Source organism: Carettochelys insculpta, chromosome 1 (assembly GCF_033958435.1).
Source record: "Carettochelys insculpta isolate YL-2023 chromosome 1, ASM3395843v1, whole genome shotgun sequence".
NCBI classification, from domain to species: Eukaryota; Metazoa; Chordata; order Testudines; family Carettochelyidae; genus Carettochelys; species Carettochelys insculpta.
The window spans coordinates 27,974,040-27,990,486 of record NC_134137.1 but is presented as its reverse complement, the minus strand read 5'-3'; the positions used below and the strand labels follow the sequence as shown (position 1 = coordinate 27,990,486).

General features: G+C 44.4%; 1 protein-coding gene across 1 annotated transcript in view; it reads left to right on the top strand.

Annotated features, from left to right (window-relative positions):
* Positions 1–658: 658 nt before the first annotated feature.
* Positions 659–16,447, top strand: part of CTSC (cathepsin C) — a 47,965-nt gene continuing 32,176 nt past the window's right edge. Inside the window, exons 1-2 of the mRNA XM_074983940.1 lie at positions 659–989; positions 4,927–5,072. Of these exons, the coding sequence (XP_074840041.1) occupies positions 821–989; positions 4,927–5,072 (315 nt within the window). The 5' untranslated portion in view covers positions 659–820. The remainder of the gene's footprint in view (positions 990–4,926; positions 5,073–16,447) is intronic.

Genomic DNA, 16,447 nt, shown 5'->3' with positions numbered 1-16,447 from the left:
GAATTCACCCTAAGAGGGGTTTTTCAGGAATGAATTACCCTCGTAAGGCAGGGGAACACTGTACTACGAACTTATGTTGATGTAACTATGTAACTGGAGTTTGGGGGTTGTAAAATTCTGTATCTTCTGTATCTGGAAATCTGAAGAAGTCGCTCTGTCCCAGGAAAGCTCATCACCTAATAAATTATTTGGTTAAAGTGCTATAGGGCTGCTGGTTTGCTTTGTGCCCTAATACGTCAGTGTCTCCGGATAGCTCCCTGGTTTTACGGCTGGTTGAAAATGTTTTGACTCCAGATGTTTGTCGCTGTTCAATTAGGATTTTTGGCAAAAATGAAAAATTTTCCCTGGCCAGGTGTGGGGTGCTTATTAGTAGCGGGGGGAGACACCATCTCCTGCCCACCTCCAGCTCCAGCCCCAGCCCCAGCCCGGCCAGCGGGGGGGAGCATTTGCTGCAGCCAGATCTCTGTCACCTGATGCCCTGGGAAGCTGCTGCCGCTGGGGGACGGGCGCGGCCAGCCCGGGCTAACAGGCCCGCCACCGTACGGGCGCTCGGTTTGCAGCTGCAAGTAGCCCAGCCCCCAGCAGGCCCGCCCCGACGAGGTGGCCAAGTTCCCCTTCTCCACGTGATCCCTGCGGGGTGGGGTGGGATGGGGCGGGGCTGGTCCGGCCCTGGGCTTCCAGTTCAGCCCCGGTAGCGGCGCCTCGAGCCGGGGGAGACGGGCTGTCCGCCGCTGCCTTGTCTCCGCGCCGCCCGCTGCAGCGCCTCTCCGGTGACTCGGCTCCCCCAGCAGCAGGGCTGCTGGAGCCGCCGCCCGCAGGCATGGTGCGCTTGGCAGGGTGGTGCCTTCTCCCCGTCCTCCTGCTCTGCCTGCCCCGCGAGTCGCTGGCCGACACCCCGGCCAACTGCAGCTTTGCGGACCTAGAGGGCACCTGGGTCTTCCAGATGGGCAAGGGCGGGCAGAGCCGGCACATTAATTGCTCCAAGATGGGTAAGTGCTGGGCGCGAATGTCCCCTCCCCTGCCTGGTTTTCTTTGTTTTTCCCTACAGCCACCACATGGCGCTGGTTAAAGTCCTGTTTCAAACAGACCAAAAACCCTGGGCCCCTGCAGGGGTTGGTAAAACGGGGTCTGTCCACTTGATTTTTTTCAGATCCAGGGGTGCGTCTGATCCACTCTTGTTTGAACAGATCCTCCCACCCCCGTCACTTCCTGGGAAACTGCAGAAACACAGGGCTTTTGGCACAGGGGTTCTCTGGATTACATGGCCCTTGGACCCAGGAAAATTCCGTAGAAACTTGTGTGTTTATTTCTTCTCCTTAATGCCTTCCTTCTAGTCAGTGCTGAGCTGGCCTGTTCTTGGGAAAAGCCCCACTCTGATGTATCAATTCAGAGCTCAAAAGAGGAAGTGCAAAGAGAAATTTAGCCTTTCTGAAGCAAACTGATTGTGAATTGTAAACACTGTTTCAGGCTTTTTCTTCTGAAAATATAGGCATTTCTGTTCTGTTACTAAGCAGCAGTATGTGGCCATATATTCAGGAGGCGCGAGGCCCGGTGGAGTTTCCCTCCTGTTTCTCACCACGTGTTTTAATGGACGCGCTGCCTGCCAGTAAATCAAGTTTCCAAATTTGCATAATTTGGGGTTTTAGGGGTTGCTAAATAAGAAATTTATATCTGATTTCCTGCTTTTAATATTTTTTTTATTTTTAATCTTGCTCATGCCAGGAAAAGAATTTTGCTATTTTTGTGTTTAAAAAAATAGGTGGTGTTACTCATTGATCCCTTTTTTAATAAGGGCAGAGGCCAGGCTTCATAAAGGTACTTAAGTCCCTTATCCCAGATTTAAGCACCTAAAATCGATATTTACAAACCACTGTGATCTGAAAAATTCTGCTTGACTTCAGCTTAACCCTCTTGATGCCTAACCTCCCTCTCCAGCTACATATTTATAATAAAGTGTTCCTGACTTCCTGCCTCTGGGCATGCACCCTTCTGTTGTCTATCCCTATTCTGCACTTCGAACTGAAGAGATATACACATGCTAGCTGCCCTCTAGCTAGTGTCCTGCAGTGCTGTGGTTCTCAGCAAGGGGTGCACGTGCCACTAAGAGTATGCAGATGTCTTTCAGGGACTACATCAATTCATCTAGAGTGGCATGGGGAACCCTTTTTGGGACAGGCCGTGGGCCTACAGAAAGATCAGGGGCCACGCACAAGTGAGATGCAAAAAAACGAAACACCCCCCCCAACCCCCTCACTGACTTGGCCTCCAACTGACAAGCTGAAAAAAAAGGCACTCCCTTCACATGCCAGCTTTACAGGATGGTAGATAGGCTCCAAGCCTCAGGGTTTACCCCCAGGGATGTAGTAAATCTTCTGAGGGCCTGGGGCTAGTAGATACTGTGGGTTGGAGCCACATATGAGGGGTTCAGAGGGTGGCAGGGAGCACTGGCAAATGGGCTGGAGGTGGCAGGGGGTACAGAAGCACTCTGAAGGTGTGGGGTTTGGGTGAGGGGAGAGTGCATTGGGGTGTCTATCTGGGCAGCTCCTTGAGAGGGGTGTAAGGGTGTCTTTGTGCAGCTCTACACACTGCAGGGAAGTGGTGCCTGTGCCTGGCAGAATTGCTTCTTCCACCTACCAAGCAGATCCCATGGGCCGTATCTGGCCCACAGGGCTCAGGGGGCTCCCACTGCCACAGCAGGAAGCACAGAGCCCCCCAAGTGGCTGGAGTACTAGCACCTGCTTGTGCCACTGGTGGGTGGGATGTCTTTTCCTTTAAACCAGGGGCGAGCAAACTTTTTACATTGGGCCCCACTTTTCTTCTTTCCCTGCAATTAGCAGGGACCTGCCCCAATCTGTCTAATATCATCCAACCCGACAGAAATTTGGTTATGTTCGCACATACAAAAAAAATCTTTCTTGGCACGTATAAGAAAATAAGTATTGCAGCATATAAAAACTCTATTAATTGGTCTATAAATGTGAATACACAGACGTAAAAACAGTAACATATTTCAACATTTTAATGAGAGAGGTAAGCCTGAGCCCCAGCAGCCAACTGTTCTGTGACCTTTCCTTACAAAATGTCATGCCTCCCCATGGGGGCCCACCCCACCACTTTGCCCACCCCTGTTTTAAATCACTTGCAGTGGCTAGGATCCTGGCTATGCACAGATCTGATTGCAGTACCGTGTTTAGTAATGGTTTCAAATACATTTTAGATGTCCTTTGTGGATGTAAATTGGGGATGTTAAAGAGCAAGTAATGTGGTAACCAAGTAACTGCCAAAATTTCTATCTGTTACTTGGTTAAACCCCAGCCCCCTCCTCTCACACACATGCACCCTGCTGTTCTGCATTTAAAAGGCTGAGTTGGCATGCAGGCTGGCTCAGCTTCTGTCTCTGCTGTCGGAATCGGTTTCTTCACCAACCAGTGTGCAGCATCAGCCTTTTAAATACCAAATGACCATGGGGGAAACTGCCTGATCCTGGCTCAAGAAGGGATAGAGGTTGAGCCAGCCACTTCCTATTTACTTGGGAAGTGGTGGGGCCTGCGAATAACCAATAGCAATAACGAATAACCAATAGCAATAAAGAGCTAGTCAGGTGCTTATCTGTTAGTTGTGTAAACAGATACTTTATTACACCCCTAATGTACATTTAATTAAGTGACATGGGATAACTGTTCAACAGCTGCTTTGTCCCATAGTGCAGTATGTGGAATGCACATAAATCATCTCAAATTTATTTTTCATGTTACCCTGTATAGTTTTATTAGGCATCTCCCAGTCTGAAATTCTGTACAGTGTTTCACCACCTATTTTCTGCATTTCACTCACCTGCCTCTGTTGCAAAGGCAGCCTTCTCCTGCACTTCCCTCTCTACACCTGGTGTGGATGGGAGTAATACAGCTCCGTTGCACCTCTTACTATTTCAAGCCAAAAAGACAGCTTCTTTGCCTGAAGGTGTTTTCAAACACAATTAGGATGATAATATCAAGAGGAATTGAAACAGGCCTACAAAGAAGGGATGGGAGCTGGCAGAGAACTGCCCTGAGGAGAAGTTAATTTCTTTTTCATAAAAAACAACAAGGAGTCTGGTGGACCTCAAAGATTAGCAAATGTATTAGGGCATAAGCTTTCATTCAATTCAACTGAGGCAGTGAATTGTATCTCACAAAAGCTTATGCCCTAATAAATTCGTCTTTAAGGTTTCACTGGGCTCCTTGTTTTATTTTCCGAAACAAAGTAACACGGCTGCCTCTCAGAAACCTTCTTTTCCATGTTTTTCCTGGGTTGGATGGTGGTCTATGGTCAATCTGACTAGTACTCTGCTGCTTCTCTTGCCAAGAGTTGAGTTTATAGTTGGGAGAAGCAACATTGGAGGAAGGATTCTGTGGACAGGAAGGGTGCTCCTGTTGGAACTGCCTTGCAGTGTGTCTTCTAGACTGCTGTATGGCAATGCATGGACTAATCCCCAGTAATAGGTGTGTGTTAAGCCTTTCCAAGGTTTTCTGGGATAGGGTCAATTATGTCACTGCAATTAATATCCAGACAAAGCAGGCAGTCTTGTAGCACCTTACAGGCTAACAATTTTAGTAGTTAGAGAAGCATAGCTTAAGATTTCACTTACATAAAACAAACCTATTCCTGCAACAAGTGCTCAGTAATTCTTACGTACCAAATGCAGACAGTCAAAAAATGTTAAGCTCTAAAAGAGGAGTTCTAGTGCACCAGCAGGAAAAAAAGTACTAAAGTTTTAATAAGTCAGTTTTTTACTTATCTGACAACTTTCTGTGTGTCACGAGACCTCTTTTACCCAGCAGCCCCTATACCGCCAGTCTTTTTATTTTCAGTCTGATTGTGTAACAGTATGTGGAATGGTAAATTTCTGCTTTAACCCATCCATGTCTAACTGTCTCATCTCCACAGGACCCGTGGAAAAAAAAGTAGTTGTGACTCTTCAAAAGCTGGCAGTAGCTCAAGATGATCTGGGCAATTATGGCTTCTTCACCATAATTTACAATCAAGGTTTTGAAGTTGTAATAAATGATTACAAATGGTTTGCATTTTTTAAGGTAAGTAATCTGAGTTTTTATTTCATTTGTCTCCCCCCTCCAGTCTATATTTATGCTTTTTTTTGACAGCAGTGTTGCCTGGTGGCTAGAATATGCTATAGGGGCTCAAGAGACCTGAGTGTCCTTCTTGATTCTGGACAGCTGGGTGATCTCGAGCAACTTACTTCACCTATCTGTGCATGCTTTCCCCTCCCCATCCCTTCTTTAAAAGAGTATTGACTGCCTTTGAGATCTGTTGATGACAAGTGCAATAGAAAGACCCAATATCTTTACTAAAAAACAAATTCTTAAACTATTCAGCAGTGTAGGGCGTGGATTGCTAACCCAGCCATTCTTGCTAAGTCAGCTGTGTTATGGCCACTCTCTGGTCTTGTGGTTCTTGTGATGAAAGGAGCTGTGAGCCTTTCTTTCAAAGGGAAAATGCTTTCCTGAGAGACTGATTCAGTCTTGTTCAGAATGACAAATTTGTGTGTGGTTGCTCTCCTAACTTAATGGAAAATCATTATCAACTGAGCTGATGTCTTTGTACTGGTACTGATCAGTCCATCTCTCCAGGCTCTGAAGTGAAGTATTAGTTCAAAGTATTGTACAAAAATTGTTTATCTCTTGATTTTAAATAGCTTAGTTGCCATTTAGATGTATTTAAACCAAAATATTCTGTATTTAATTATAAATTAATTTGCTAAAAGTAAAACAGTTCTTTTGTTTATTTGATTCTTTATAATGAATAAAATATATCCGTGCATCTTTTTTTTTTTTAAATAGCCATCCTTTGGGGAGGGGGCATTGGCTTTAGGACTTGTCCGCTGCGTGAAGTGAATTTAGAATAAATGCGGGGTGTGACTTTATAGTGCAGTTTCTTTTCTGGAAAAACCCTGCCAACCATATGTGTATCCTTATTCCAGAATAAAAAGTACCTTTTGCTTAGCTTAATCAGCTTCCGAAGTGGGTTAAGCAAACCCAGAAAAAAAGGATTCTCCAGAAGAGCTACACAGTGAATTTGCCCATTAAATTTCCCACATCCTTTATGGAGGTGAATAATGTCATATGAGACTGTTTCAACTAAGCTGAAGTTTTGCTCCGCCCCCTGGTCTCCCTCTTCCTGTGGGACTCACCCCCCAGAAGAGTGGAAGAGCCACAGCTAGGGATGAAGGAGAGGCAGCTTGCGAGACAGAGTCATGCTTCTTTCGTAGGCCAATCAGACAGTGAGGAAAGTAAGGGTCTCATGAGCTCATCCGGATTCCCCCTCACTTGATCTCTGTAGATGAAGACTGGATATTATTTATTTATTTATTTTTTTTCCTCTCTCTCTCTCTCTCTCTCTGTCTCCAAAAAGACCCCACTGTAATTTAACCAGAATTTGTGGGTTTGATGCTGGTATTATTTAGTGAGCTTCGCTGGCCAGTGGCAAGCAGGTCATCAAATTAGACCAAGGTCAGCAACCCCCTGTCACAGGTGCCAAGAGTGGCATGTGAGCCATTTTTCATCAGCACGTAAGGTGGGAGCTCAGCCCTACCCCTCCTTCCCCACACAGCCGTGAGCTTGCTCAAAGCCATGTTGCCTCTGGATTAACAAAAACAGCTCATTCTACCAAGCACCATCTAAACCAGTGGCTCTCAAACTTTTCAGCATCACACTCCCCTTTTGATTTTTGAGAGACCCTCACACCCCCCCACCTCTTCTTTATCATCATCCAACTCCCCTTTTAATAAAAAATGCAATTTGTAATTTAAAATAAACACAAAAATTGATGTAAAAATGTTGTTTAAAATTAAAAATAAGCACAAATAGTTTTTCTTGGACCAAAATTTTAATAAAAATGTAATTTAACATCAGAAATGGCAGAAACAAAATGAATTTAATGTGAAGGATGATGCTACATTTTCTTCACAAGTTGGGAAATCCTAGGTTTGAAAGATGAAAGTGCGCAACACAAATAGTTTTTGACATCCAGTCGATTTCTTTGTTTCATTTCTAATGTGACTGAACTTGAAAAGCTTTTTTCACAGAGACAGAAATGAAAGAATAATACGCAACGCTTCTTCTCCAACTTTCAAGTACGTTGGGAAATATTTTATCCAAAATTCCTCCAAGCTTGAGTTTTCGAAATTATCTTTTGCACTTGAATCATATTTTATTTCGAGTGCTTGTTCTTGCAATACTTCTAGCAATGTGTCGACATCAACATTGAATGGATTGCATACTAATTTAGGAATGGGGTTGCCGGAAAAGTTGTCTGGAAAATAGCAGATAGCAGACTCAATGGAGCCCTGAGCTGCACGCCATCCTATAGAGTTTTAGTACCCCCCCACAACCTAGGGGCCCCCTTACTTCCTGCCAGACCTTGACCCCTGCTGGGCTGACACCAGCCCAACCACTGGCTGTGAAGGCTGGCTTCAGCACCGTGCTGGAGGCCATGGCCCCGGCCCCATGAGTGCCAGCTCAACCCCGAATGGGCTGCTGGCATGGCCTCAGAGCTGCAGGTGCAGCCCAGGCCCTGCAGAGACCAACTGCAGCCGTGGCCAGGGTACAGGGCATTGTGTCGGCCCCATCCCAGCCCAGAGGCTGACTGTGGACTGGCCAGGCTAACGGCACAGCCCCCACCTTTTGATGCCTGGTGCAGCCCCAGCTGGGCAGCTCATTGAGCCCCATGCCAGCTGCCAGAGCTGCCCATGCCAGCCTCCCATCCACCCAAGCCCTGCACTGCCAGAGCCACCCATCTGCCTGCTGGATACCGGGGCCAACTGCCTGCCTGAGCTGCCCATCCAAGCTTTGGGTCAGCCACCTGAGCCCCATGCCGCTAGGGCCAGCTGCCCATCCACCAGCCTAAGCAACCCAAGCTGGGACCAGCCCCCTGAGTCCCACATGCCACCTGCCCGAGCCGCTACCTTCCCCCAAAGCCAGGCACCATCAGTCCCCTCCTGCTCTTACCCCTCCTCCTCCCTTGCCTCCGAGCCAGACTCCCCAGGCTCCCATCTCACTCCATCCTCCTCCTCCAACCTCACCCCTAAACCCACATTCCTTTGCAGGAGGCAGCTGGCTCCACTTGGCTCTTCGCCAGCTGTCTGCTTTTTATAGCACCTGTGCTGGGTCACCCACTTGAAATGGCAGGAGTTGAGAGCTGGAAGCAAAGTCTGGCTCTTTTCTGGAGTGAGGGGAATGGCAGGGGGGCACTGCCCCTGGAATTTCTTCGTGCCCCCTGGGGGGCATGCCCACCAGTTTGGGAAACCAGGATCTAAATGGTAAAGCTCTGCATCTTTATTAATAAAGTTGTTGTAAGTAGAACTGTTAGTGGTTTTAAAAAGTATCACTGACACTCCGTCCATAAACTGAAGTCAAAAAGCTAAATTTCAGAACGCCACCTTGGAAAGGTTGCTGATCCCTGGATTAGGCTATCATAATCATTCCATCTGACCCCGAAATCCATGAAGTTAAAAAAAAATTATAAAGTAGTAAAGAATGAAATCTAGTTATGTTTACTTTTCATTGTAGTTCTTCTTGAATAATGAAAAATTAAATCCTTACTTAAGCTTTAATTACCATTTATGAAAGTCATTCCACGTTCCACCACGAATTATGACTTATTGCCTTTGCTGGGATAATGGAGCCCAGTACAATGGCTCGTTTACGTTCATGTGCCGAGCACTGAACTATAAATTCCACCTGCCAAAGTTGAACATAATAGTGTTACTTACCTTGGTAGACACGCTTAGGAGAAATATTAGAGCCACACAGACAATGAGTTCCTTAGGCTGATGTCTTTCACATTAAATGTGAAGCATTGCTTCAAGAGCCAATAAAGTGAGCAGTTGAGACAAGTCAGTTATCAGGTTACATCTTGATAAACTGTAGAAACAAGCACGTGGGTTCCCACAGACATGTAAACAACCTGCATTTCAACAGAGAGGCTCCCTGGTGCAAGAGTTGCTGGGTAACAGTGCTGCTCCAGTAGCATCAACAGGAGATTATAGGTGGCTCTTGTAAAATCAAAGTTCATTTGCAGAGCACTGACTGAGTCAAAGAACCATTGAAAGGAGATTAGTAAAAACACCAGATCTGATCTCTTCTTAAGTATTTATGAAAGCTCGCTTAGTGCCTTGAAATGTTAGCGCAATTGCTACCTAATGAGCATTCTGAATATTCCTCAAATATATGTTTGAACAAAGAGGAATGAAGCTATTTGAGATCCAGAGGAAAAAAATCGGAGACTCCTTACTCCATGGTAGTTTGCGCCATTCCTGGTCTGGCAGATGCGTTTGGGAGACATAAGATGTGCTTATTGACTAACGAGGCTAGAACAGGGGTTCTGAATCTTCTTATTTTTCCTGAGTGCCCCCCCTTTCCCAGTACACTGTAAAAATTCCACAGGACACTTGTGCCACAAAAGTTTTTCTTCATATAAAAGCCGCGGCCAGCCTTAAGGGGTAGCAAGCAAGGACAGTTGCCTGGGCCCCATGTTACAGGGGGTGTTGCAGAGGTTAAGTTACTTTGACTTCAGTCCCAGCTGGTGAGATTCTGGGCCACAGGCTTCAGCCTCATTTAGTGGGACTTCAGCTTTCTGCCCTGGACCCCAATGAGTCTAGTGGCAGTCCCGCTTGCCTCTTTCTACACCCCCCACCCTGCCTTATCCTATGCATATCCTGCTTGTGCCTCCCCCCCACCCCATCCCAGGGGCTCTGGAGTGCTTGTTTAGAACCACTGGGCTAGACCACTGCTGACTATTAGTATTTCAGACTCAATCAGGACATACCTGGGTTAAAGTCTTCATTCTCACACACAGCAGGTGGGATTAGTTGAATTGATCATTAAGCAAGTTAGAACCTCTGAATAAGTCCCATTTATGTTTGGCGTCTCTAAAAGCAATTACTGGGACAGTTCATAAGAGGAAGGCAAAGATAATTTGGAAACCATGAGAAGTAGTGTAGATGCTTAGGCTATGTCTGCATTAGTGCTGTTGTCAATGAAGCTTATGTTGCTCAAGGTCGAAAAAACATCCCAGATTAACAGAAATTACATCAACACACATGCGGGTGTGGATACTACTCAGAAGGCAGGAGAACGCTCGACTGCTGATATAGCCTCTGCCAGTTGTGAGGGGTGGTGGAAATATGCTGAAGGGAGTCCTCTCGCCTGTCTGGAGTCTGGTCTCCTGTCCACATAGAGTGGCTGCGTGGGAGTCCTTACAGCAGCGCAGCTGTACACTGCAAGATGTCTCATGCAGACATAACTTGAGTGTTCACAACTCTTGATGCACCTTTTTCTTAGGGGCAGACAAGATTTTGCAGTTTCTGCGGTAGGGCTACATCTACACAACAGCCTTATTTCAAAATATCTTATTTCAGAATCACACAATCACTTGCAAAATTCATTTTGAAATATCATCCAACTATTTTGAAATAGCATTTCCAGGTCCATAGTGCTGTTTTGAAATAGTGCAGTGGGAGTCCATTATGGCCTATTTTGTAATAGGCATTATTCCTCAGGAAGCATGGTTTACCTCAATCAAAGTAACACACCTGTTAATTAAAATTTATTTGGAAATAAATTGCGTGCATCATTTAGACAATGCCAAAGTTATTTTGAAATAACTGCTGTAATTGCAAGATAACTTGGCCATGTAGACATAGACTAGCTGAATGAGGTTGGAGGTGGTGTTCCTATTTAACAGCTGCAAGTGGGAAAGTTTAAGATGCTGAGGGACGTAACCTCCTGACATACTGCAGGGGAAAGGCATGTCACTCCTATAGGTTTGCACATCCATGATTCATAGCTTCAGTCTGTTTCATATCCAGAGCCAGCTAGGCCAGATTTCCATCTGATGCAAATTGGCAGGGCTCAGTTGAAATCAGTGGGGGGAAATAAGCACCAGTTTTTGTTCTGGTCCACTCTATCTTCTGCTGTAAAATCTTCAGGAAATTAACTACCTGAGTCTTAATTTCAAACTGCCAGGCATGCTACTTGCCTAGTCTAAAATGTTCAGGACATCCCAAGCTGATACACAAAATACTATGTTAATATTGATTTTTAGAAGTGTTTAGATGTAACTGAAAATAATAGGTGATGCCAGAGAGCAAAATTGAGAGTTTGTGTCATTTTTAACTTTATGGTGTTTAAAGAAGACCTAAAAGTTGACTGTTTTGTTCTGCTTTACTCTAGAATATCTGGGAATGTCAGTTCTTCTCTTCTTTGTCTCTCTGGGGAATCCAAAGATGGGCTCCAGCTCTTAAATGGACAGGGAATGAGTTCTGAATGTTTAGCAAGTTCTTTCCTTCTGTCCAGTAGTTGCACTATCTCAGTGTACACATGACCCACCAGTCAGTACAGGTGCTCCCCTCCCATCACAGAGGTGCTGGAACAATTTTGCTTATTGGGGCGGGTGCTGAGAGTCACTGAACCAAATGCTAAACTCTAATGAATAAAGCACCCTCAGCACCCATAGTTCTAGCACCAGTGCCCCCACCCACTGCTGATCCAGAGAGAATAAGTAATTACAGCCCCTAGCTGCACAGACTTGCTCTTTCACTTAAAGTGTAGCAAGTCATGCTTTTAGTTTTGGAGGTCCTCAATTCAGTCCTGGTGTGTCGTCCAAGAGATGTCAGTCACATGTTCAAACAGAGTTTTTAAACAGTTTGAAAGAAAAAAAAATCACTTCCTCTGTCAGCTTACTTCAGTTACTTGGTTTCAGTACAGGTTGAACCTCTCTCGTCCGACAAACTCCATAATCAAGCATGACTTTAGTTAGCCAGATGACCACTTGTCATGCATGTAGCCAAGTTTCCTGTGGTCTCATATAGCTTGTTTACAGCCACCTGTCCTGGCTCTCATGGTTCTGTGCTGTTATTTAGCTCTAATTTGCCCCCTAAATATCTTCTTAGAACCCACTAAGGAGAGGGAATGTTGGTAATGTGTTAGAAAATATTGACTGCTTGTCATCTGGCAAATTCCCTTGTCTGGCACCAGTGAGGTCCTGTGGGAGCCAGACAAGATAGATTCAACCTGTAGCAACTAGAAGAATGATGCTTAGGGATACAAAGTTCTACAGGTAAAATGGGACAAACAAAAATTCAGTTTTTAATGAAAAACACACAAGACTTTAGTCTGCATAAAGAAGAGCAGCACAAAGGAACTTTGCTTTTCTTTTGTAGATCAAGTTTTAGTCTTCCCTGTTTCGAATGCAGCGTGTTAACACAGGCAATGTTACTCTTGCTGGGATTATTTCAGAGAGCAAGGGTTAAATATTGGTGTCTTAATAATCTCCACAAAAGGAGCGAATTTTCATGGCAAAAATTTATATCTAAATGTCTCTCTACGAGTTGAAAACTTTTTATTGTAGTTGCTACAAGTGAATGCTTGGTAGACGACTAGGGAAGTATTAACAAGATACAATTCACCGTAATTATGGGACCTCACAGCTCATTGGCAGCAAAAAAAAATTACTGCCCAACATTGCAAGGTCATTCCTCCTCTTTGAGTTCTTCCCTTTCAGTTCTCTTTCTTGTTCTTTTTGTCAGTGTTTTGTATATGGAAGTGCTGCAGAGGGAGACAAATAGAAGTGCTAACTAACCTGGAAGCAAAAGATCAAATAAAACATGCACTGACGCTTGAGTCTACAAACAGCCCATGATAAAGGGGTGGGATTAGAAATTAAATGTCCTGGAAAACTAGTTTTTAAACCCAAGTTAGGTTTAACTAGCCTTTATGCTCCTATTCGTGTTGTAAACTTCTCAACATCATTGGATCCAATTACAGCCATCCCATGATATTGCTTAAAACACAGCTTTGTCTTGAAATTATAGAAGAATCTTAACTGTCTTTATATAGTGCTACCATCATGTCTGTAACAGGAGACCTGGCCACTTCTGTGATCTACACAGGATGATAAATTTCATTAAAATAAAGAAGGTTTCTGTTTGGGTCAGCTAAGCGTTACACCCATCACTAGGTGGCTAATTTGAGCTCATACTCTAATATATAGATTTGTTACTTTTTCACTTATACCATCAGAAATTAGACCTCTAAAGCCGTGGCGTCCAACTAGTTCTGAAGCAGTAATCACTATAGTGGCAACTGATCCAGCAAACTAGCCACATTATTCTGAAAATATATTTATTGTTCAAGCCAACTAGCCACACTGAGCCAGCCAAATAGCCACATGTGGCTAGTGTGTGGGACACTATGGCTCTAAAGCGTAAAGCTGGTCCTGTCACCTCACCTCTGTTCATCTTCAAGAAGTTGCATATTGGAAGAGCAGTATACCAACATGAAGGCTGCCTCACCACTAGAATGTCTTACTGCCATCTCCTTGTCAGCTGGTGTAAGACTTAGCAACAAAGACAAATGCTCCTTTGACAAGCTTTGCAGATGACACTAAGCTGGGGGAGAGGTAGATATGCTGGAGGGTAGGAATGGTCCAGTGTGACTTAGATAAATTAGAAGACTGGGCCACAAGAAATCTGCTGAGGCTCAATAAGGACAAATGCAGACTTCTGCATTGGGCTGGAAGAATCCCTAGCATTGTTACAGGCTGGGGTCCGACTGGCTTAGTAGTGGTTCTGCAGAAAAGGACCTGGGAATTGTGATGGACGAGAAGCTGGACATGAGTCAACAGTGTGCTGTTGTAGCCAAGAAGGCTAATGGCATATTAGGTTGCATCAAGAAGAGCGTTGCCGATAGATCCAGAGAAGTGATTATTCCTCTTTATTAGGCTTTGGTGAGGCCGCATCTGGAGTACTGTGTCCAGTTCTGGGCCCCCAATTACAGGAAGGATGTGTACACATTGGAGAGGGTCCAGCAGAGAGCGACCAAAATAATTAGGGGGCTGGAGCATATGACCTATGAAGAAAGGTTGAGGGAATTGGGACTGTTTAGTCTGCAAAGGAGAAGACTGAGGGTAGACTTGATAACAGCCTTCAACTTACTGAAGGGAGGTTGCAAAGAGGCTGGTCACAGATGGCAGAACACGGAACAATGGTCTCAAGTTGCGGTTGGGAAGGTCAAGGTTGAACATTAGGAAAACCTATTTTGCTAGGAGGGTGGTGAAGCATTGGAATGGTCTACCCAGGGAAATAGTGGAGTCTCCATCCCTGGCTGGGCTGATCTGATGGGTTTGGTCCTCCTTGGGCAGGGGGCTTTATTTGATGGCCTTTTAGGTCTGTTCCAGCTCTATTGTTCTATAATTCTATGATTCTAAGCTAAGATGGAACCTTGATAGAAGTACAGGACTGAGCCTAGGACTGCTCCCAAAACTGAGGTGTTTTTTTTTTTTTTTTTTTGCCTTTGTATGTCAAAGTTACTCTGGTTTCAGCCATCTTTGGTCAGGTTCTTGGGTAAACTAGACTGGCACAGATATGCTTGACCTGTGTGTGTGGGGAGGGGGCGGGGTGGGAGGACACATTATTATATACGTGCTCACTGCAGGGTTCTTAAACCTTCCTCCAAAGTAAAGCATCTTGTACTAGTCACTGTCAGAGTCAACATACCAAACTAGATGGACCAGGTTATGGTTCACAATGTTTCCCCTAGTTTACACAGAGCAAACTGCAACTAACTGCAGCTTGTACGGGGGTAGTTCACTAACCTCTGACCCCTGCTCTTTTTCTGTAAAATGGGCATAATATTTATATAACTTAGTAGTACAAATGTTGTGGGCTTGTATACGGTGAATATGATGGGGGTATTTCGCCTTAAGGTCTGGCCTCCATACATGCCTGTTGATTTCTTTTTTAAATATGTGAAATGTTTTCCTTTGTTTTTGTAACCTACTTACGGTCACCCACTGTAAAATTTTCTTAGGATCTCACTGATTTTACAAGTCATTTGTTCTTACGCCTGGGCACTGTGGGGAAATGAGTTGCCACTCCAAAGGAATGGACTGGGTGAGCTTATCTAAAAATTTTTGTAGCTTTCAGTAGTTTGTGTAAATGCCTAGCAAAGGATGGCTTGTTTGTCTGTAGCATTTTGTGTAGGACCTCCTTTAGAATCTTACTCTCCCCCTCCCTCCTTAGGTTTGACTCAGTTAGAAATGTAAAGTCCTGGTACATTCTTGCAAAACTCCCATTTGTCCCACGTCATGGGCTTTACACTGAATATTTATTGTACATATGCAATAGAAAGCTTTTTGTAGCAGTGGTCTCTTAAGACATGCAGGTCACAAGATAGATAGCAGCCTATTGACTGTTTGAAAAAAAGAAGTATTTAACTTGGCTGTACCTATACTACAGACTTAAAGTGGTATAACTAATTTGTTCAGGGGGCTGAAAAATCCACATCCCAGGAGCAAGGTAGCTATACCGACCTTAACCCCATGTGTAGATAGCATATGTCAACAGGAGAGATTCTCCCATTGACTTATCTGCCATCATTCGGGGAGGTGGATTAACCACCTTAGTGGAAGAAGTGTTCTCATCAGCAGAGTAGCATCTTTTCTGAAGCGGTGTAGCAGTACCAGGGGTGGGAAGACAAGCGTTTGGGCTGTCACTCCTATCACATTATAGGAGTCAATACTGGCTTTCAACCACTGTAAAGATAAGGCAGGTAGCTCTGCTGTCCATTCTGAAGGTGATTAATATGATTAAGCCCCTTAAAATTGAGCTTAATAAATTTTCTAGGTGCCCACTGCTGAAAGTGTCATGCAACTTTCTTAAGAATGTACCTTGTTTCTTCTACAGGTCCTGAAATCTAGACCCACATAAGATTGCTACATGCTACATGTTGAATCCAGCTTGCACTATGTCAAACAGATCTCATTGGAACTGACTTCTGTAATGTAGCTTCTCTTCTAAAGATTATCCGTTATCCTGTGTAATAAACAATTTCGAACTTTCCAGTATTAAAAGAGTAGGAAAGGATCTGGGGGATAAAATAATGGTTGTTCTCCAGAACTTCAGCTCTCTCATGATGCCAAACTCGATGCAACTCAGAGATCTTAATATAATGGCCTGTCTCATTTCTCAGCTGTTTTATCAAAATAGCTTCGCCACAGTTGATGTTTGAATTAGGACGTTAGTCAACACCCCATTGGTATGACTGTGAGCACTTCCCATTTCTTAGAACTGTTTGTCAATTTGTATGTTGAGACAGCCCTCCATATCAAGGACGCATGACTTGCATTTAAAAAGTTGATGTTTGCAGTCACAAAGAACAGGCTCTTAAAGGTGAGTTGCCAAGAGGAAAATTAGTTTGTGCCCTTTCTTCCTAGGACCTGAACAGTGGTGCTTTTTTTTTTAAACAAAAAAAAAAGCAAAGTGAATTTTCAGTGCTTGTGTCACATTATAAATTCATATCTTTTGAACTTAGCACATGATAACTGGAGTAAAACAGTGACATTACCAGAGCTTAGCGCAGATCTACACTAGACATTAAAGTTGATTGTACAT